This window comes from Caretta caretta, chromosome 16 (genome assembly GCF_965140235.1).
Source record: "Caretta caretta isolate rCarCar2 chromosome 16, rCarCar1.hap1, whole genome shotgun sequence".
NCBI lineage: Eukaryota > Metazoa > Chordata > Testudines > Cheloniidae > Caretta > Caretta caretta.
Window position 1 is genome coordinate 12,932,290 of NC_134221.1, and position 23,271 is coordinate 12,955,560.

General features: G+C 44.7%; 1 protein-coding gene across 20 annotated transcripts in view; it reads right to left on the reverse strand.

Annotated features, from left to right (window-relative positions):
• Positions 1–4,955: 4,955 nt before the first annotated feature.
• The window catches only part of DNM1 (dynamin 1), a 103,311-nt gene continuing 84,995 nt past the window's right edge, over positions 4,956–23,271 (reverse strand). For 4 of the 20 annotated variants that reach the window (XM_048822619.2, XM_048822617.2, XM_048822618.2 and 1 more), the window contains 5 exons: positions 22,251–22,262; positions 17,477–17,647; positions 16,961–17,202; positions 16,392–16,610; positions 4,956–7,007 (listed from right to left, as the gene is read on the reverse strand). In XM_048822619.2, coding sequence (XP_048678576.1) covers positions 6,935–7,007; positions 16,392–16,610; positions 16,961–17,202; positions 17,477–17,647; positions 22,251–22,262 — 717 coding nt within the window. In that variant the 3' untranslated portion in view covers positions 4,956–6,934. Of the gene's footprint in view, positions 7,008–12,484; positions 12,522–16,391; positions 16,611–16,960; positions 17,203–17,476; positions 17,648–22,250; positions 22,263–23,271 lie in introns of all 20 variants that reach the window. The other 16 variants (XM_048822626.2, XM_048822625.2, XM_048822624.2 and 13 more) reach the window with 14 other exon arrangements.

A 23,271-nucleotide genomic window follows, 5' to 3' on the forward strand; every position in this document is an offset into this window, starting at 1 on the left:
CACACTGAGTTAATATTTTATAATGCATTACATTTTCACCATGCTTACTGTTTCTGCAGTTGCTTGTACCACCTACTGCCGTCTAAAGTCTGAATTGCAGTTCACATAGAGAAATTTCATGGCTGCCAATGGACTGAGGCATATCTTGATCTCTGGACTCAAGGAGATGCAGTCTAGTTACTAGAATTCATTATGGGCTCAGTCCTGCAAACTGTTAAGAACCTCCTGAGAAGTGTAGGATGCTCTGGGCTTCAGTTGATTTCAGTGGGGGCTGTGGGTATACCATACTACTTGGAAAGTGCTAACCTTGCAGGATTGAGCCCTTTGGCTCTCAGCAGTCAAAATAACTCAGTGTTTTTAAAGTACCTCCTATTTGGAACTAGTGAGTCTACTGTTGATATGTATGTAGGGTTGTAATTGCTGCAGATCCTGTAAGCTCATAGTATAGGACCCTGTTTTGCTACGATTTGTATCAACCTTTACTACTTCAGATAGGAACAGAGACTTTGAAGTCTAATAGATAGATGGCAATGGTAGAAGGAAGAGGGGGCTGTTTTATCAAAACCTGCTTTTCAGCGAGAAACCACTAGACTTCCAAAAAACATTGTAAATCAAGCATATCAGCAATCTCAAAGTCAGGATCAAGTGGAGAATCCTACCCCAAGCTGAAGACAAAGATCCCATAATCTGGAAAGTGGTGCTAACATCAGATGTAGGATGTTTGAACCAAACGGCCGAGACCCAATCTATGGCTGTTACAACATTTTGACTGTCTCTCAACTGACCTGCAAACAGATCTGAACCAATGGAATCTGAGAGAACACACACAGAGGAATTCTGGATTTCCGTCTAAGAAAAAGGGAGTTGGGTGGGGGTGTTTGACTCTGAAGTGACCTTGCTAACTCAGCTGGCAATGGTGCGAGTTCTCCTCGGTGGTAATAGAGGCCTCATCTGCTCATACTTCATTTACACAATACGTAATGCCAGACCAAAACCTAAGTTAGACATCTGTGCTTTTGGCAGATGAGTCTCTCAAAGGAGAGAGTCTTGTAGACAAGATAAATAACTTTCAACTCCAGAATCCTAACCAAGCATCAGCCTTAACAAGGTGAATGTCCCAGTCCATCACTTAGAACTATTACTGTAGATGGTCAGGAAGGTGAAATTGGGGGTTATTTTCACCTTCTGCATCTTGAATGATCTCAGATGTAAGTGGTTCAGGAGCAAGTAACATCAATAAAGTGTGGATCCTTTGTAATCAGTCTTATGGAGACCACAGACATGGGCTAAGTAAAGGTATCACTGTTAAGGAACTTGTCTATGGACCAACGTCTGACTATAAGCACATATGTTCTGATGTCTGATATAGATGAAGCCAGGATAGCATCTCATGAATATTTGTAGCTAGTTGGACTAATAAAAGCTCCCATGAAAAAAGGTGCTGCCAATGTCACATTTACAGGTAGTAATTTGCATGTGCTGTGACTGGGAAATGGCACTACACATTGACAATTCAGAGGAATTAGTGTTCTTAATTTCGATTGGGAATCCTAGATTTAGAGATTGTTTTCTCTTTGGTCATTGTCACTGAGTAACTATTTGGCTAAGTTTAAAACAACGAGAACACTTCTGAAGCATTTGTACCTGAAGCAGATCGCCTGCAATGCCCAACTAACTATGTTAATTCAAGGTCTTGCTGGTACCACAATTGAATAGGTTCTAGAACAAACACATCATGGGAGTAGCACTAGAGGGCCCAATCTGTTTACAACTGAGACCTTCAGAGCTAAGGCAGTGTGATTCCAAGAGTGGCTAAATGCATTTACTGATTGAGATGTTGTTGTTCCCTGATAACTCAGGGGATGTTGATGTGCAATTGGTTTTACGTAGAAAGAACAAGCCTGCACATCCGGTAAGCCAGTACTGGCAGATGATAGGGGAGCAGACCCTATGAAAGCTCTTTATAGCATGACTGTAGAAGCGCAGCACTAATGCCAGTGTTTGTACCCTACGTGTCTTAAGACAATCATAGCCTTTGATGTTTTTTTAAATTGGAGCATGTACCTTTAATTAAAAGTCTCAGCTATTTTCAGCATTAATAAGTGGCATGGCATTCAATGGCAGTAAGTAGTGAGTTGTGACAATTGGTCTATATAACATTTTTCTACTTGGAAATTAACCATGAAAAATAGGTCAAGTTGTTTTCCATAATAAATTTTATAAACAGGCGCAAGAAAACCAGACAGACTAGTCCACACCAAAATGTCATGCTGATATAATTCAAGGACTGAAAAAGCTGAAATCATGCTTGGTAAAAACAGAAGATGTGGAACTGGAAATTAATAAACCACAAAGGGTGTGTGGATATTAGGCCTAATTGGTGGACAAAATAATGAGGGGATGGGCTATTCCATCCACCACTCCCTTTGTGAGTCCTTAAAGAAAGAGACTGTGGGGGGGAAATACGTATGAACAGATGCAGGCTACTGAAGCAAGTTTTCATCATCAGGGCTGCCACCCCCACCATCTCCTGAGATCCTGGACTTTCTTTGTCCTAATCCTAGGAGATGTCCTGACCTGACTGGGCCAGAGAAAGGGACCCAGATACCATCATCCCCTCTATTGGCTCAGGCTGAATTACAACCACCTCAGATGAAATGGAATCGGACTTCAACAGCAGCAGTACCGACAGCTCCAGCCCATTTCAACTAATTTATTCTCTTTTCCACAAAAGAACACTTATTACCATCTTTGATACCATTCAACAGACTGGCATCGTTGGCCTGGCACCAATGTAATCCTTACAGATTAACCTAGTTCAGTACTGAGATTCCAACATTGTGGACATCACCAGATCCATCCAGGTTGATTGAGTCCAGTCCCTATAATCCACCTTCATTGACCCTGATGAACCACTTGCTGAAAAGGTCCAGTGCCCATTGTATATGGTATTAATGTTCCCATGACAGTCTGGGGTCAGTCTGTTGCTAAGATTTCAGCACCATTAGCTGTTCAATGGCTATATAAGTAGTGTTTGGTACTTGGCTCTTTCAGTGTGGTTGGGGCAGAGGATTCTGCCCAGGTGACCCTGACAAGCCACTTGCTTCAAATGGCTCAGTGCATGGTATAAATAGCACTAGAGCTGACCCTAACTGAAGTGGTACCTGATCCAGCTCATGTTGCAATAAGCTCACTGGACCCATCTGAGCCAGCATAGTGTGGTGACAAGATCCAGCATCATTAATATGGATAAACCACTTAAAGGGGTTTGGTGCCCAATATTAACACTACATGAATCCTCATATTTGCTCAGGACAACTGGGTCCAATGGTTCACAGTCTCTGAAGTACGATTTGTTAAAGGAGCATTATACTCTCCATCAGTGTCACCAAGGTTCTCTGATTTGTCACAGATTCAGGTGAATCACATATTGTGATGCTTTATGTCTAGCATAAATTAGGTTAATCTGTAAGGATTACATTGGTGCCGGGATGTCAGTGCTGAATCAGATTAACCTACAGCAGTGATTCTCAACCTATTTAGCATTGTGGGCCACATATACAGCTCTCTGTGTTATGTGGGCTGCAGCCACACAATATATATACTACCTGTACGGCCCTGCAGATGTCACATGGGCCACAGCTGTGTGCTTCCGGGTCCGCAAGTTGAGCACTGACCTACAGGGACTTGGGAACCTTGGCATCCACTTGATGGTCTCAGAATGTCCACACAAAATTCAGCTAACCTGAGGGCCTCAGCTGGGCATTGATGGGGCCAGGGCCAAAGTGCTGAACAGGCTGACTCTGGGGACCCAGAAACCTTAGTGGGGAAGAGCCTGACGTGGAGGGATCCGGGGATTTTGATACAATATCAAGCAGACCAGGACCTTGATGCTGAATCTGTCAATCCTGAAGGATCTGGAGACGTCAGCGCCACATCTGTGACATAATGATGTGACATAAAGCATTCAGTACCAAAGAGGTCAGCCTGAAGAGATCCTGGAACCTTGGCACTACATCATCAGTGCTGGGACCTCAGTGCTGACCCAAAGAGACACAGGGACCACATTGACAGTGCGAGAATCTTGGTACCAAATTAGATTGACACAGAGGAGTCTGGGGACCTCAGCACTGCCTGGCATCAGATGCTGGCTCGCACCAGCCACCAGGACTTAATACTGGGCTTACCCAGACAAAGCCGGGGAGATGGATGTCACTTAAGAGGGGCGCATTACCACTTAAGGGCTAATTGATGTCTGCAGTCCATGCTGGCCTTACACAGTGCCAGACATAGCTGACTGGGCCTAAGAAGCCTCCTGCAGCAATAGGGGTGTGTTAGGCTCCTGCAAGTCATCCAGGATATCTGTGCCTGATGGTCCTATTTATTCTTTATTCTTTCAAACTGAAGGAACAGTCCAATCTGCTAATCTAACCTTGTAAAAAACGTCCCCAAAGGGCAGCATCAAAAGGAAAAAAAATGAGAAAAGCATCAAGAACACTGCACCTTCAGTGGTTAAAAAGGAACTGAAAGGCAGTTAGGGGGACACCCTCTTTTATGCCCTCAGAATCCTCCATGGGAGGAAGAGACAACTGGCCCCAACAGATGCTGCTCACTAGAAAAATTCTGCAGCTCAATGCCAGGCCACTATATTTCACAAGTGGGAATAGGCATAGGCCACTTTAAGAACAGGTAGTTTAGTGTGTGGTGTTCTTAAAAACATACACTCTCCATTTCTGGGCATTAAATGAATGCCTGGTGCTTTATTTTCTTGTGAAGAGGATTTGCTTCAGTGTCCCTGACCAACATTTCCTTTCTGTCTAACTCTGTGTTGCTTGGTGCCACTCCTCCTCCGCAGGTGCTAGCCTCTGAGTGATGGGGGTGTGTGTGTCGCCTGTAAAGCTCTTTGGGATGAAAGGTTAAATTATAATTAAACATAAAGCCTGTTCACACCCAGAGAGAAAGAGAGAGAGAGTTTTATTCTACTTGTGGAGTCCTTCATTATACAGAAATGATAGTTTATTTCAACCAATAAACAAGAGTGACAGGTAGATCACAAACTGCATCACAGCTATTACCAGCACTGAGATGGTTCACCCACAAGTCTGGGCCAATACAATAGCACAACTGTACACAGCAGAGAATTTAACAATCAGCTCAAAATGTCAGGATTCAGTTAATTTGTTGGGTTTGTGGGTGTGGAATATATATATTCCTACGTAAGTAATTGCTAAAATCCACATAGAAGCACAAATGGCTTAAAACACCTGACATATATATATTTTGATCTTATATATATATATATATTTATAGATATTTATATAATAGGATATGTTTCTCATTACTACAATATACTTGTTTTAATTCCTTTAAGTAACTGGGAGGAAAAAAACAGTTTCACTAGAGTCACATCTGATATGTGTATGTCACAAATTACAACAGAATAAGCCATGTGTGAGATGAGAGTCAGACCATTCCAGGACAGAACAGCTAAGAGGCAGACAAAGATTCTCAGAGGGAGCAAGGCTACATTTCAAATGGTGGTTTTGGACTCTCTGGGCGGGAGGGACTGGCCTTGCCTGGCCTGCTGGAATTTAAAGAAAGACAAAAGAAAAAGAAGAAAAAGGAAGAGAAAGGGGGAGGGGGAAAAAAGCATTAAAACAATAATTAAAACACAGAAAGGAACTGGCATCAGAACCTCAGGCAAAGTGGATCCACAACAGAAATCAAAACCAACAATACTGGAATAAGAGAACTTAAATCTGAATCAGGGCTGGGTCAAAGCCTGCAGGGTGAATGCTCCTTTTGGCTTCATCATCTGAGATGCACAAGATAAATACACTTTTTAACACTTTTCTTTCTTTCTTTTTTACACATACAACATTAAAACAAAAAGACCCAAATTGTTAAGAAGATGAGTCGTGGTCTGCAGTGGTTACAAGTTTCCTCAAACACGTACCATCCGCATGCAAGAAGAAAAGGTTACCATAATCACCATGCTATCCAAAACAACACTGAACAAGAAATGTGCTTATTTGAAGCAGAGATATTTGCAATAAAACATTACTTAGTGAACTCCCTGAAAACTTTTGCTTGTCCGTTTGCAAAGGAGGGAGTATCATATCTATTCCCCTCAGTTTCGGGGAAGTCAATTGCAGGCAGTGATGTGACACAGCTGCTAGCAAAGGCCAGCGGCTCTCCATCAGCAGTATTTCCTCAGCTACTATGGAGAGCTGAGGGCAGGTAGATTCATCTGCTCCGTGCACTCTGAGGTGTGTGTATGTGCTATCTCAGACTTCGTTCTAGAAGAATTACACCTTTTAATAAAGTTCCTCCCCGTCTTGATCTCCCTGCCTCGCTTTGAAGTGAGGTTGATTGCACTGTTCCCAACCATATATGAATTTTTGCACCTTAATTCAAACCCATAGACTGGACATTTCACCTTTGTTACCAATAATGTCACACATTTTACAGCATCACTTATTATTATTCTGAGTTGCACTTTGTCTTCTTAAATACAACGTAAGAAAATAGCTACAGAGCTACAGATTAGTTCGAAGTGCTGAGACACTGCAGCTAGCCAATACAGGCAGGACACATTGTTCAGGCTAGACCAACCAGGTGGAACACTTGGCTGGGCAGCTGCCATTTGGGCTTACAGATACCCCCGCAACTGATCACTGCAAGGAGCCTGCGTCCTTCCAGGTCCCATGTCATTGAATGAGGACTACTCTACGCTCACAAAGCAATACAGGACGCACGAGAGAAGACGAAGAAGGGCTCAATCACTAGCTTGCGTTTTACAACACACCGGGAGAGGGCAGTGGAAGGTGAAGGGGTGGGATGGATGAGAGGAGTGAATATGCCTGTGGAAGGTGGTGTGGGGCGGGGAAGCCGCGGATACGGCACTCGTCGCCAGCTGTCTACAGGCCTTGGGTTATAAATCTAAGAGGGACGGTTCAGCTGGTCGAATTATGGTGGGTCGAGTAGGTGAGGCAGGGCCCTTCCTGCTGTGAAAAAGCAGAAAACAAAAACGAGAAGAGAACACACACCGTGGTTAGCATGGCAGTCACAGTCACAATCACACATGCTTCTCCACCTCATTGGAGCCAGTGGGAGGCACCAAAGAAAGGGAACCTCAGTTTGGGGAAAAGGGTTACCCACAGCATCAGCAGGAGTCCATGGAAAAATCTTGCAATTTTAAAATCAGCTAAACATTGGCTCCTCTGGTCACTGTGGATCCCTAATAATAATGAGGAAGAATTAACTGCACAGCTATTATCGCCTTCCAGCTGGGAATCTCAAAGCACAAAGACTAATTGCCAACGACTGCACTGGCACCTGAATGAGAGTCGAGAAGCATGGACACGAGAACAGTGAAGCTACGATACCAAGCAAGTGAACGTCAATCACACAGTGTGGACAGTGCCCTCTGGGAGGCGCTGTCACAGAGGCTGCTGGCTGGTTTGGAGAAGCACCCTTCCCCTGCACCAAGGCAGGTGACAGCCTGTAGAATTCAGTTATCAACAGCTAAGAGCATCTTTGAGATTAGCTACCAAACTAAATTTGATCCTTTTATTCATATAGTCATGAGACCCAACAAACATGACTCCCATTGACTTTAATGAAGGGTATTTGGCCCTTGCTATTTGTGACCTGATTTCCTTAATATTGTTCCAGCATTTCTATGCTGCAAATGTTTTAATAAGTTGAATGGGCAGCAATTTGGTCTACGTAGAAGGGCACAAACTTCAGCATTACAGGACTGGCTTGCTGTAGGGGCCACAGTCACTTTCTCTCATCTGGCTAAATGAAGAAGACAACATCAGCTTGAAAAAAGGAAAGAAGGAAAATTGTGCATAGTCTAAATGTGGTTAGAAATGGATAGCCTTTTCTCTCTGAATGAAAACTGTTTGTATATTTTCATTTAAAACACTGCCCCCTGCAATGTCTGCAACCCAAACCCAACAGCATCCTTTTAGTGCATGAGATCTGGAAAATGAAACTGATCCACACATAGCAAGACTAGTTTCATTGTCCAAGATGAATGAAATGCAAAGAGCAAACAAATGGGATGTGGTTGAAAATAAATGAGAATGATGATATTCTGTATGTTTTAATAGTCAGTGTTTGTATTGGTAACACACACAAGGAAATTTTGTTGAATTTGCACCCTGATAGTGTTACATTGATGTGAATCTGGATTCCCTGTGATCTGTTTAAGAAACAGAAACTGGCTACTGAAACTAAGGCCCTCTCTGTACGGAGTTTTTTTGGATGCTCTAAATTGTTACAAGCCCTATTTTGCACAGGCGCAGACTGCAGTAAGTGTATATTCGGCTACATTGATGTAGTTATAGAGGTGTGAATTTCTACAGTTTAAACAAGCAGTAAGTAGAACCAGAAACTTTCATTCCTAATTAACAGACACAAGGTCAAATTCAGCCCTGGTGTAAAGAGACACATCTCCAGTGAAGCCAAGGGCATTACAACCACCTACAGCAGGGCTAAATTTGACCCTTTGTTTCCTGCCTGGGGCAATGTTCGGCCACGACTACACTACAGGGGCTGCAGCAGCATTCCTAAGGCACTGCAGCTGTGCTGCTATAAGGTAGATGCTTCCTACATCAATGGAAGGGGGTTTTCTATCAATGTAAATAATCCACCCCACTAAGAGGTGGCAGCTAAGAAGAATTCTTCCGTCAACATAGCTTTGTCTACAGTGGGGGTTAGGTTGACCTAACCATCTCTCAGGGCTTGACATTTTTCACTGCCCTGGGCAATGTAGGTTGATCTAATTTTTAGGTGTAGATCAGGCTTACTGTACCACTTAAAGCTTTTTTAAAGAAAACGCTGAACATTGTGGTTTTTCTTTGACTCCGCAAATCCATCTATAATGCGAGAGAAGCCACGACTTCCCAGGCTGTCATGCACAAGTTGCTCTTCAAGTAAAGCAATATAAATGATGGGACTGAGTTAACCTGAGAATAATTCAATACCACTGCAAGGCAGTTAAACTGATACCTTTATACAGAGGAGGAAACTGAGTCACAGAAGGGCCATCCCTTGGGGAGGTGATGGAATGGGGTACTGGCAGAGGTGAAAGTAAGCCGGTACGCCCCGGTACGGCGTACTGGCAAGAGCTGGTGCACCGTACTGGGGCAGCCCGGCTTCCCCAGGGGGCAATTTAAAGGGCCTAGGGCTCCCAGCAGTGGCTGGAGCCCCAGGCCCTTTAAATTGCCTCCAGAGCCCTGCTGCTGGAGCCCTGGGGTAGCGGCTGCAGGGCTCCAGTGGCTAGTTAAAGGGCCCGGGGCTTCCCTGCTTCTACTGCCCCAGCCCTTTAAATAGCCACCGGAGCCCCAGCGCCGCTACTCCAGGTGCTATTTAAAGGACAAGGGCGGTAGAAGCAGGGGAGCCACAGGCCCTTTAAATAGCCCCCAGAGCCCTGGGGTAGCGGGGGCTCCAGGGGCTATTTAAAGGGCCGGGGCTCCAGCTGCCTCTGCTGCCCCAGTCCTTTAAATAGCCGCCGGAGCCCCCGCTACCCCAGGGCTCTGGGGGCTATTTAAAGGACCGGGGCAGTAGAAGCAGGGGAGCCCTGGGCCCTTTAAATAGCCCCCAGAGCCCTGGGCTGCTGCTGCTACCCTGGTGGGGGGGAGGAGGAGGAGAAAGAGAAAGCGGGGGGGCACTTACCTTACAGGGTGGGCTGGGGTTGACGCTGACCCCCTCAGCCCCGCCCCTTCCACCCTAGGCCCCGCCCCTTCCAGGGGCCAGAGCTGGCCCCAGCGTACCAGTAAGTCACTCAACTTACTTTCACCCCTGGGCACTGGCCTTCTTGATGCACTGAAGACCTGTGTGTTATTTGCTATAGTTGCTTACCTAGGGCCTTACTCAGAGGCCACTGAAGTCAATGGAAAGACTCCCATTGACTTGAATGGGATCCGGAGCAAATCCTTAGCTAGGTGCTATTGCACTGTGCCACCTGTATGCTAAAAGGCATTTTTTTCAAAAGCTCAGAGGTCAATTTGCATTTCATACGCTTAGATTCTCTTACTGTTCTTACCAGAAATGGGCAGAAAAGAGGGACTGAAATAATTGGAGAGCAAATGATGCAAGACACTCTGGCACAGATGGGCCATACCACCCTAATAGAGTACACAGAATTATATGCTTGTTTTCTTATATAAATATGCTTGTTTTCTTTGCTGATTGTGTACGATATACAAAGATGGCCTCATGGAGGGTTGGGCTCTTGCTCTCTGCTTGTTTTGTTTTACTTTTTTGCAGATCTTGACTTCGCTCCTCTTTTCTAGAGAACTTTGGTGAGACATTTAAAGGATCTGGATGCTGACATCTTCAGAGGCTGAAAACTGCCTCCCAACAAGGGCCTCTGCCCATTGCCAATGTCTTCAGGGACAAGAGAGAAGTCAGGTGCTGGAGGCTGGGGGTTAGGAACAGCAGAGACCTTCATGAGCATGTCATTATACACCACTAAATTCTGCTCCCTTGGTATCCACTGACAAAATTTCCACTGACTATAATGGGAGCAAATTTAGCCCTAAAATGAGCAAGAGGGGGCATAAATCAAACAATTATTTTGTTTGCTTTGCACTTTGCCTTCCAAACCCTATTCAAGCCAAGACCCTTATCATTTCTAGGACATGAGAGGACATCACAAAGATCAGGCTGAGAGATGAAACACTTGGATTTATTCTCCTGAGCTGCAAAAAGTTGCTATCTATAGTCAGGATCAAGAGGGTTACCCCCCAACACCACCATCCTACATTAGCTCTGATTTCCTTGGTGCTCTTTATAAACCAGACCAAGGGCAGAGAAAGCCTCGTAACAGCGAGTCCCAGAACAAAGCACAGACAACACTCAACCCTCCTATCCGAGACCAACTCCAGGATGAACATTTCTATTAGGGCTTCCAAAGATGTCTGGAACAGGCGGTGACTGGGGGAAGCTGTTAGCTGCTCTGGCACCTGTGCTGAGTCATCAGTGAGGAGGGCTGAGGATAAGAGATGAAGCTCTTGAAGCAAAACATTTACCCCTGAACAGTCACTGTGTTGGTTCTCTGTGTTGCAGCGTGTTTCAGCCCTCTGCCCAGCTACATGCAGCAGTAACACAGTCACCATTCACTATGAGACACGAGCTGATCGTGAACTCTGAGGGCTTGACCCAGAAAGGCAGTGAGCACCTGCAATTCCCTTTGACTTCAGTGGTAGCTGAAGGTGCTCAGCACCTCAAGGCAGGTGCTCTGTGCCTTGCATGATCAGGCCCAATGAATTCAATAGGAGCTGCAGTTGCTCAACACCTCTCAGAATCAGGCCAATCATGTAGAAAAATAATGCACATAAGGACAAAAATGGGCCTCACCACACATATCTATCTCACCCCATAGTGTCCCAAAGCTGCTCCACTCTACCCTCTCTCCTATCAGTAAGGGCCAGTGAATCTCAGGAAGGACAGGTAGATTCAATTCAGGTCCACATCCTTCTTCAAGGTACATCCTCCCCCGTATTTACTCAGATGAAAAGTTCAGCCCGAGTGTAAGGCCAGCACAGTACACTATATACCTGCTACTGGGCCATCTTGCTAGTCTGGTGTTCAGCAAACACGCTGCTGCAAAGTGCAGGGAGAGAGCAAAAGAGAGAAAGAAAGACAGACAGAGGCCCTGGAGCACAGTGGTGAAGGTGGGACATGGATTGTGGCATACACCCCCTTCCGCATGGGAAGGAAAATGGGAAGAAAGAGGGGAAATTTGGATGGCAAAACAGGAGAACATCTAGGCTAGAGGATCAAGAGGAAAAAGGATGTTTATCTCTAACTGGGATCAGATGAAACAGGGATGAATGGGGGAGCATTTAAGGGCAGGGTTACTGCATATTTGAGAGGACAGAAGTCACTGATGGTAATGCCCCAGAACCTTGCCCTCCCTTCCATGGGCACTACATGGCGATGCAGGGACCACTTTGGGCAGACATGCTGAATGTAAAACAAGAGTCTCAATCCACAGCTCCCCATCATGGTCTCAGGAGAGGCCATTAGAGCAGATAGAGAAATGGAAAAGACCTAGAGTTCATTCAGTCTCTCTCCCTGTCAGTGCAGGATTAAACAGGTTGAGAGACATGGCTCCCACCCCATCTCCCATGCTCCCTCCTCTCTCTCTCTCCCCTCACTCTGAACCTATTCACTCAAGGGTGAGGTTTTCTTCTCTGATAATTCTTTTTTTTTTTTTTTAACAGTTCCTGAGGCTTCTCCCAGCCTTCCCTCCTCCTGCAGCTCCAAGCAGCTGCTCCTGTCCGATTGTCCAGCGTTCTGTTAAGACTCCTCCCTTCATGGGACCCTGGCAGAGAAATGGTTGTTTGGACAAGGGGATCTGGTACAAGTAAAGTATCAGGTAGGAGAGGGGAGCAGCAGAGTGATGGGAATGGAGGAGGGGAGACACACTGACTCATGCATCGCAGGGAGAGAGTGCAGAACATACCGTGGCTGCCAGTCCTCAGGGGTCACTGATAGTGATTCTGAAAGACAACATGAAATCAACATGGCAGTTCAGACAGTTCAAAGCAGAGGCCACACAGACAGTCAGGAAGGTGAAACACACATACAGAGACTAAACAGACAGTCTGTTTACAGGAGCACACCCTACACATTCACAGCCACACCTACAGAGGAAAATGCACATCACACGCTTACGGACACACCTGTCCATACAGATGCATACATGCCAACAGAATTAAACATACACACCTAAACAAGAGTGCATGCATAGATATACACACATTTCTACACATGTACATACAGATGTGCACATACCTATATAGGAGCATATGACCCTCATATGTGCACACAAAGAGGCATACAAACCCATAAGTACATTGTGATGTACGCACACACACACAGCTGCATTCACACACTCACTAGCATATTCACATGGGCATACAAAGCTGGATCCACACTCAGACTCAAGGCACGTCGGCACATGCTCACATACTGACACAAGTGTCCATGTGCATTAAAGTACACTCACATGTGCTTAAACGAACATGCCAACAGGCACAGGTCTCAGGATTGGGCTGGCTGAATGTCATGCCATATTTCCCTGGAGAGCCAGACTTTCTAGTGATCTTGCAACACTAACTAGTTTAACACATTTAATCAAAAGAAACAAAGGCCATGAGAAGTGGAAATCAGGAAGGGCTAAAGTGCAGTTCTGGGTCTTGAGTACCAGCCAGGAGAGGCGGAAACAAGGACATAGCTTAATAGATTTTAAAGCCAGAAGAGACCATTAGATCATCTAGTCTGACCTCCTATATAACTCAGGCCATAGAATTTCATCCAGTTACCTCTGTATTGATCCCAATAACTTCTGTTTGACTAATGCACATCTTCTAGAAAGGCACCTCTATTTGACAATCATTCTCCTTGACAACAACTTTTTGAAATCTGTCCATTAGCCAGTTCTTAATCCATCTAGCATGTGCTTTGTATTGATATCGTACAGTGCTAGTTTTATAATCAAAATATCATGCTGCATAAGCCAAATGTCTTACAAATATCTAAGTATATTACATCTATGCAAGTTATCTTTATCAACCAAACTTATCTCAACAAAAAATGAAATCATGTTTGTTTGACAAGACCCATTTTCCACAAATGAGAATTTTGTGCACAGATCATAGATGCTCAGAACACATGGCCTTCACTGCATGGGCAGAGGCTTATGAGGTTTTTCTAATGTACAGTACTCTGAAAAATAGTTCCCAAGGGTACATGTAGCTGGTAAGCATGGACCTATGCAGGAGACTGAAGAACCAGCTGCTGAAGCTACCTGCCCAGGGATATAACCGAAGGGAAAGGATCCTGCTTCTTTGAAGACTGCCTGTTCAAGAAAATGGTCTGTGAGGTATTTGTGTGTGACAGCATATGTATGAGTGAGTATCTGTATATGTCTGTGGGGCAGAGAACACTCCAACATCACCAACCTTGAATCCAGATGTTCATACAAACCAGATGGAGATGAACACAAACATACATAGAGAAGACATATGTACACACATCCATGCAAGCACATATACACATGTACAAATACACCCAAACATATATGTCAGATCCCATTTTCTCACTGTACCAACTCCCACAAGGCCCACTCATGCTGTAAAGATAACAAGTTCCACTTCATACTCATATGGCATCCAGTGTAATCCATCCAGTGAGGGAAAGATGGGTATTAAAAGAAAAGCAACAATGGAAATGGTACCCGTTTACCCATGGCAGAAAGACCCCAAGCCCAGGTGCCAGCGGGGAACTTTCTTATTCTATATACAGAAGAGGGAAAAAGGTTGCCGACTGAGTTCCCTGGTGAATAGAGAAACCCGAATGGCAAACAGCGTATAAGGCCATGGGAGGAGTCTATGAACAGCTGGAAGTATGGAGTAGTGGGGGAGAGAGATTGAGAGTGAGAGCGTGAGTGAGCATTGCTTCACTACATGCTTTGGAACCATCCCATTCCCATCCAAACCATGGCAATGAGTCAGCACTGAACCATTCCCCCCCACAAGGGAAAGGGAGAGTGACCTGTCTAGTTAGACATTTCAAGTCTCCTTCCTCTAGTCCAATGTTGTTGTTTTGTTCAGAACCTCTCCGCTCCACGTAGCGGGAATCATCCATAAAAGCCTGTTACAAATGGGGTAGGGGTAGCAAAGTCGGCTGGTGCAGAAGGGTAAAGAATCTCCTTAGAGGCAGGAGCTCAGCTCATTTCAGGCTGTTTGGGGGATCCTACCAGGATAGCCAGGGTATATAGAATATTTTTCATGAGTGAGGAAATGAAGCACAAGGTGTGAAAGGGAGATGGAGAAAGAGAGAGAAATGTAGGAAACACACCAAAAAATGAACAGAAAAGGAGTGTCCTGTGGGGAGGTAGCAGCACAAGAAGCAAGAGCCAAAACTACACAAGTGAAGCATGCAGATATCCACAGGCATGACCAATGGTACTGCAAGCCCCTAGGAGGGGGCAGCAAGGCGCATGTAGCCAGGTCCCTGTGGGAGCAGCATCAAGGGGCAGAGGAAGGGCCAGGGCAGAGACATTGAGAAGGTAACACCATTTTCACACTAAAGAATCAATAAAAACTGATCTGCATCCTCTTCGGACTCATCCATTCCTGTTCCTGTCCTGGGCTGGATACAGAACCTTGCAAAGAACTCTCTCTCTGAACAAGCAGCACCCAGAGAGTCAAGGCATTATCACAGGAGAAGGACCAGGCAGCCACTAACATATACCATCACCACCCATCAGAGACAAGGTGTTATCACAGGAGAGGGGGCTGGGAAGCTTTGACATACACCATGAACACCCATCAGAAACAAGGTGTTGCAACAGAAGATGCCCAGGCAGCCTCTGACATGCACGATCAGCACCCATTGGAAATGGGGCTTTATCACAGGAGAGGGACTTCCTTATACCCACAGATGGGAAGTTCCTGGTTATTATTCATTTTACCATTCCGTTTCTTTCCATTACTTCAGCTGAGATCAAGGATCCAACACTGAAATGACCTTGGTTCCAGCCCATCTTCTTCCTAAAGTTTCCTTACCAATGCACTCGTGGCTCATTCCAGAGTGTCAGAAGTATTCACAGCGTGACTATACCTGGGGGAGGACCCAGTCCTACAGAGCTTCCTTTTGGGAATGTGAAGTTGTGGGCTCTCTAGCTTGGAAAGTGCGCTTGGCACTTGGAGTTAATTGTGGGGGTGATAAGCATGCTCACAAGGGAAACCCACCTCCCAACCACTTGTTCTCATACTATACTCCTACTCAGCTGGCCACTGGTACCAGAAGCAGCAGCCATGCTGGGTATGAAAAGCATCCACATATCTTGGTTGTAGTCCCCCTCTTCCTCGCCTTGAAACCTCCTGTATCAGGGGAGTAGAAAGAGCTCACACACTGGGGCTCCCCTAACATGGTTCTTATTGCCATGAAACACATTCTCCCGCCCACCCCCTGTCCCATCTCACTCCCAGCACTTTTGTTTCCCAGTTGTGCGCACAGGTACCAGCATTGCTGCTTTGTTTGGGATTATCATGAGCAATGTTCTCCGACCCAAGGTTACTCCCAAGCCCTAAATGCACTTTTTTTGCGGGGAAAAGGATGTCCCCCTGTTTCAGACATCTGCCTCCTCACTGTCTCCCCCGATAAAATGAAATTTCAGCACTAGTAAGACAAATAAAGGAACAAATATTCCCAACTGCAGAATTGATTCAAACACACAGAGAAAGGCTTCACCCATCCCAAATGGTCCATGACTGCTCTGTAAGCTGAGAGGAAGGAGGAATTACCAAAGCTGCCACCTGAAACCCTGATCTCTCCCTCTGCACAAGTGTCTCAGGACTTACCTGGGGACACCAGGAGGAGCACGGTTTGGCCGAGATGGAACTTGAGGTGGGGGCCCAAAAGGATCAGGGGAGGCACCTGGCCTGGAGGGCACAGGAGGAGCACCACCCAGGGTGGGTCCACCAGCAGGAGGAGGTCCAGGAGCTGGACCTCGGGATCCAGGCCTGGCTGGTGGAACAGCGGGAGCTCTCCTCTGTGGTGTAGGGCTGGACGTGGGAGACCTACCAAACAACCAAAGAGAAGTTCAACTGCAGCAACAGGCACATACAGTAGCCCTCCAAACCCCGCAGTGCCTTCAGCCCCCTTCCAGCCCCCCAGTCACCTTCCATATCCCTTCAGTCCTTCTGTTTGCCTTCAAGACTCCTCCAACCACCATATAACCTTCAAGGGTCTGGCAGCCTAATTCACCTACACAAAGCCCTAGAAGCTTCTATATAATTTTTAAGGCCTCACCAACCCTCATGTTAACTTCCAATACCCCAGAATCTTCAGCACCCATTAGCCTTCATATTCTAGCCCCTAAAGAGGCATCAGGCAGGTCCGTGGGGCACTGCCCCTGAGCCTCTGGTACCTGCGTCCAGATGGTATGTTCTGCACCTGCAGCCAGGAGTCGTCCACCGGTGGGGGCATAGGGGTGCTGATGGTGGTGGTGTTAATATCCCCGATGATGTTGAGTGCCTCTTTCAGGGCATGGTACATGCGCAGCATCTCATCACGCCGCTGGGCCTGCTCTGCTGACTCTTCCATGAGGGTGTTTTGGTCTCCACAGGAGTACAGGTTTGCCAGCAATTCCGAGTGGATAAAATCCTTTGTCTGTAACCAGAGCAGAAGAAAGAGGAAATCACAGCCATCAAAGCGTCCATCTGAATAATCTTTCCTGCAAAGCCCCCCTCTCTTTCCCCATCTCATTTAGACTCTGTCTCCCATTCTCTCCTCCCCTTCTCTCTCTTTCACTTCTATCCTGCTAGTCCACCCATATTTCTCTCTCTTTCCTCTTTTTTCCTTCTCTCCATGTCTTTCTCTCTTTCTTCTCTTATCTTTCTAGTTCTCCCACAGTCCCCAATGGGCTTAGCAGGGCGATATGTACATTGTTTATCATGAGATGCATGATGGTCTTAGGCATGAGATCTCGGATGGTTTTGTTGACAATTCCCATGTAGGAGTCCACCAGGTTCCTGATTGTTTCCACTTGTCTCTCCAGTTGGGGGTCCATGGAGTGCATGAAACTGTCAGATCCATTTTCCTCTGTATCATTTGCCTACAGAGGGAGGGAAAAAGGGAGAAGCAGCAGTTGGAAAGAGACAAATCAATTATTTAATATACCATAGGGGCCAAAAGCAAATGTGAAACAGCAAGGGAGACATGGGGGAACTTCATGCAGCAACATGAGACAGAAATTAAGAGGGAGATTCTCCAACAGTAGGAAGGGCACTTGGGCAACCCCTCCCATCCACATCATGGAAAACCTTGCCCAAGGTCACACTAGAAGTCTTTGGAGGAGCTGGGAATTGAGCCCAGTTCTCTTGACTCCTAACCCAGTGCCTTAACCACAAGATACAACTTGACTTTTCTTCTGATCTGTAATTATCAATACAGTACTCAGCTTGTATAACCAGGTAATCCTTCCCCAGCTCAATTTAGAGGAAGGGCCATGAATGTGAGTTCCATGTTAGTATCATTTTGTCCTACTTCAGTTGGTTATTGGAGTAATGCAGAGAAAGTTTACTCACAAGTTGGTCTTAAGTAGCATGCTGCCCTCCTTAAATTGTTGACACCAGCTACCATGCATGTGAAGAAAGGTGTACCCAGTATGTGTGCAAGGGCATGAACATAAATGCATCAGTCTGTGTGTAGGTGTTGCTGAACTCAAATGCACCCGCATTTCTGCAGGGCTCGGTATGCACAAATGTACCAGTATGTGTGCACAAAGTGATCTCCAATGCATTAATGTGTGTGGAGAGGAATGAACACCAACATACCAGTGTTTGTGCAGGGTGAGTGAACATAAATGCACCAGTGTGTATGTAAGAGTAGGTGAATATAAAATGCACTGCAAACATAATATAATTGCATATGTGTGTGTGTGTATGCATATGTGTGTGCACATCTGTATGCATTCATGCTTACATATTATGTCTCAGAATACCTAAGTGGACTGATGCACAGTGACTAGGGTAGCAACCTTTGGGAGAAGTGTTAGATTCTGTTCTATCAGCCAGCTCAGGCTGACTCTCAAATAGCCCTCATATGCAGGACTGGGGAGTGAGGATGCAATTTATACAGCTCTTTAGCACCGCTTAGTGTCTATCTATCCATACAGGTACCTAATGTGCTCATCACTGCAGTTTCTGGGTGCTAACGGTGGTTATAGGAACAGTGATAGTTTCAAGAAAAGTGTGCTCAGTCTTGCAGTTGCTATGTGAGGGCACCATTTGCAGCTGATATGAAGAAGGAGAAAAGGAAGAGGGTAGCTGGCTTGCGGGGAGGAAGAAATGACCCCTGATGAAAATGTGAGTGAACACCCTGCTCAGACTGGGTGCTATGCCAAGTCTCTGCCTTGAGGCGTTAGACCCTATTGGCCCAGTCCCTGAATTACGATAGGTGGAGTACTCACATGTGGCAGCACAAGAAACAATCAGGCCTCCCTTGATTGGGACAGGATCTCCAGGGTGGGAAACGTTTTAAAAATTGATGTATTTGGAATGGGATTTATTAATCAAGAGGGTAATGCAAGTTCTTCATTCTCCTTGCCAAGTCATTTCCCTCAAGATTCCATACAGTGAATAGTCCATGTATTAGAACAATTGGTATTAATATTTTTAACATTAATACCTTACACATCTATAGTGGCTTTAATGTTTGAGGCTCCCAAAATGCTTTAGGAACTTCGAACCTAATCTTGCAACTCTTGGTGATGTCAGCAGTCCCTAATCACATAAGTAGTTCCATTGACTTCAGTGAGAGTACTCACATGTGCTAAAGGGGGTTCAGTGTTTGTTGCTCTGCACCTGGTGTAGATACTGTGAATGTCCTGTGAGACCACTCGGATTTGGTAGCATTTTGCACCCACTTCACATTCACTTTGCAATCATGTAAATTACTATAAAATGTGCAGGGCAATGGAGAATCAAGACCTGGGTCTACAGGATTGAGCTCTATATTATTCAATAGTTGAAGTTCTGTTGGGATATTCACTATAACCTCCTGTTTTCACATGTTTATAACTTTCAGAAAAATTCTCCATTTGGGCTAAAATGTTCCATGCCTGAGCTCAATTCAGCTCTAAGGACCAACAAACATTAATTAATCCTCACAACCTCTCTGTGAAATAAGAGAGCCCCATTCCCATTATACAGGTGGGGAAACTGAGGCCCATAGAGATAAAGTATTTTGTTTGTAACCTGTCCTTTAAATCAGCTTCTGTACCCGATGACTGGAAGATAGCTAATATAACGCCAATATTTAAAAAGGGCTCTAGAGGTGATCCCGGCAATTACAGAGCAGTAAGTCTAACGTCTGTACTGGGCAAATTAGTTGAAACAATAGTAAAGAATAAAATTGCCAGACACATAGAAGAACATAAATTGTTGGGCAAAAGTCAACATGGTTTCTGTATAGGGAAATCATGTCTTACTAATCTATCAGAGTTCTTGGCGGGGGGGGGGGGGAGGGTCAACAAACATGTGGACAAGGGGGAGCTAATGGACATTGTGTACTTAGATTTCCAGAAAGCCTTTGACAAGGTCACCAAAGACTCTTAAATTAAGTTGTCATGGGATAAGAGGGAAGATCCTTTCATGGATTGAGAACTGGTTAAAAGACAGGGAACAAAAGGCAGGAATAAATGTAAATGTTCAGAATGGAGAGAGGTAACTAGTGGTGTTCCCCAAGGGTCAGTCCTAGGACCAATCCTATTCAACTTATTCATAAATGATCTGGAGAAAGGGGTAAACAGTGAGGTGGCAAAGTTTGCAGATGATACTAAACTGCTCAAGATAGTCAAGACCAAAGCAGACTGTGAAGAACTTCAAAAAGATCTCACAAAACTAAGTGATCGGGCAACAAAATGGCAAATGAAATTTAATGTGGATAAATGTAAAGTAATGCACATTGGAAAAAATTACCCCAACTATACATACAATATGATGGGGGCTAATTTAGCTACAACTAATCAGGAAAGAGATCTTGGAGTCATCGTGGATAGTTCTCTGAAGACGTCCACACACTGTGCAGCGGCAGTCGAAAAAGCAAACAGGATGTTAGGAAACATTAAGAAAGGGATAGAGAATAAGATGGAGAATATCTTATTGCCCTTATATAAATCCATGGCACATCTAAATCTTGAATATTGCGTACAGATGTGGTCTCCCCATCTCAAAAAAGATTACTGGCATTAGAAAAGGTTCAGAGAAGGGCAACTAAAATGATTAGGGGTTTGGAACAGGTCCCATATGAGGAGAGATTAAAGAGGCTTGGACTTTTCAGCCTGGAAAAGAGGACACTAAGGGGAGATATGATAGAGGTATATAAAATCATGTGTGGTGTGGAGAAAGTGAATAAGGAAAAGTTATTTACTTGTTCCCATAATATAAGAACTAGGGGCCACCAAATGAAATTAATTGGCAGCAGGTTTAAAACAAATAAAAGGAAGTTCTTCTTCACACAGCGCACAGTCAACCTGTGGAACTCCTTGCCTGAGGAGGTTGTGAAGGCTAGGACTATAACAGGGTTTAAAACAGAACTAGATACATTCATGGAGGTTAAGTCCATTAATGGCTATTAGCCAGGATGGGTAAGGAATGGTGTCCCTAGCCTCTGTTTGTCAGAGGGTGGAGATCGATGGCAGGAGAGAGATCACTTGATCATTACCTGTTAGGTTCACTCCCTCTGGGGCACCTGGCATTGGCCACTGTCGGCAGACAGGATACTGGGCTGGATGGACCTTTGGTCTGACCCAGTATGGCCATTCTTATGTTCTTATGTTCTAAAGGTCATATAACGAGTCAGTGCAACAGCTCAGAAAAAAAAACCACACGTCTTCTAACTCCAGGTCCTGTGCCTTAAACACAGGAACCTCTTTCTCCAAATTAAATCACTTTGGAATCCAAGAAAGAAAGAAAGAAATCCTTGCACCCATAACTGAAATACAGCATACAGCTATCTCTAGAATTAAATTTGGTAACCAATAATGCACAACAACACAATAGCACACCTACCAAGACTCATCCACTTGGAATTAATTTCAAAGCATGAAAGATTTTGCTGTGTGTGTTTCCAATGTGCTATTTAAAATGTTACTCATCTTATTTTTAAATTTCCCTCACTCACACTGTCCCATTTTGATACACTTGCAGCAGTTTAGGACATGAAGTGAAGCACAGTATTGTCTCCAATTTGGGGGAAACAATTCAGCAAGAAAGGGGAAATGTTCCTTTATTTTGTCTCTGTTTCCCCTCAGGGTTTTTTGTTTGAGCTTCAGCTGGAAGGATCATATGTATCCCCAAAGGGATGGAAGGCTTCACTGTCTGAGAAACATGGGGTTAGGGAGCTGGAAGTCACACATGACGACTCAAAAAAAGAGGATAAAATGCCAAAAATAAAGTTCTGATGAGACTCAGAAATCAAATACCAAAGAGGGGGAATAAAAAGAGAAAAGGAAAACCCAAGCCAAGAACAGAAACAAACAGCAGATGATCTGACAGGAGGTGCAAAGACAGAGGGAGAATAAATGATTGCCTCCCAGGAGATGATAACAAAGGGGGGAAAAAAGGAGAAAGAAACTGAAAAACAAAATCAAGCAAATCAGAACGAGCTGATAAGAGCCCCCAAGGGGCAGTACAGGCAGAAGAGGAGTCACTTACTTTGTCCTTGTCCTGGCAGGTCAGTTTGAGCACAAAAAAACAAAAACAAAAACAAGAAAGTGACAAAAATAAAAAACAGATTTTAGTTGGTCTGAGAGGCAGGAGAAGCATCTACTATAGCATTGAATGGAAATAAGACCAAACCCAATCAAAAACACAGGTCAAAGGGACTAAGTCACCCTGGGCCACAGAGGCTGAGCGGGTTATTAACTACATTGAAATGATCAAAATGGAACCTCTGCAAAGGAAAATGGCACATTAAAGATGGATGTCATGGGAAAGTTACTTATCTGCAATGGCTGCTCCTGTTACTCTCTCCTAAGTTGTGCCTAAGTGTTGGACAGGGATCACAACAGCCCCACAGCAGCACAAAAAATTCCAAATCTTCCCATTGCCTCAACAATAGGTGAAGTCATTGGAAGTCCTTCCATTCAATGGCTTTGGATATGGCCCAATGTCCCCTTAGCCCTCAGTTCCTTTCCCACCAAATGGTTATAGGATAAAAAGTAATTAAGACAAAATAATCATCTTCAAGTCTAGCAGAGAAGGTGGATGAACCTCTACCAGAAACACAACTGTCTGAAAAAAATGACAAGTAAGTAATTTTCACTGCTGTAATAGGCAAGTATAATGACTTTTCCCACCGTCAGAGACTGAAAAGTTTCCGGGATGTCTCTTTAACTCTCAGGAGTGTACAGTATGGTATGTAATAATACTGCTGCTTTAAGGGTAATTTCTTGAGAGAACACAACACCAGTCATTAAAGGGCTGCAGGAAAATGTCAAGGAAACACAGTAGGTCATATACTACATATTTAAGACAAGGGACCTTTCTACTGTAGGGGAATAAGATATCAAACAAGCAAAATATAAGAAAACCCCGTCCTGATAGGAAAACACAGCTCTGGCAAAGCTGATGGAGCTCCGAACTTGGCCATAGAGAAAAGGTACTGATGAGTAACAAAACTGATCAACATTATGCCTCTGTTTGGGAGTCTCTTGTCATCTAGGAGTGAGGTTGT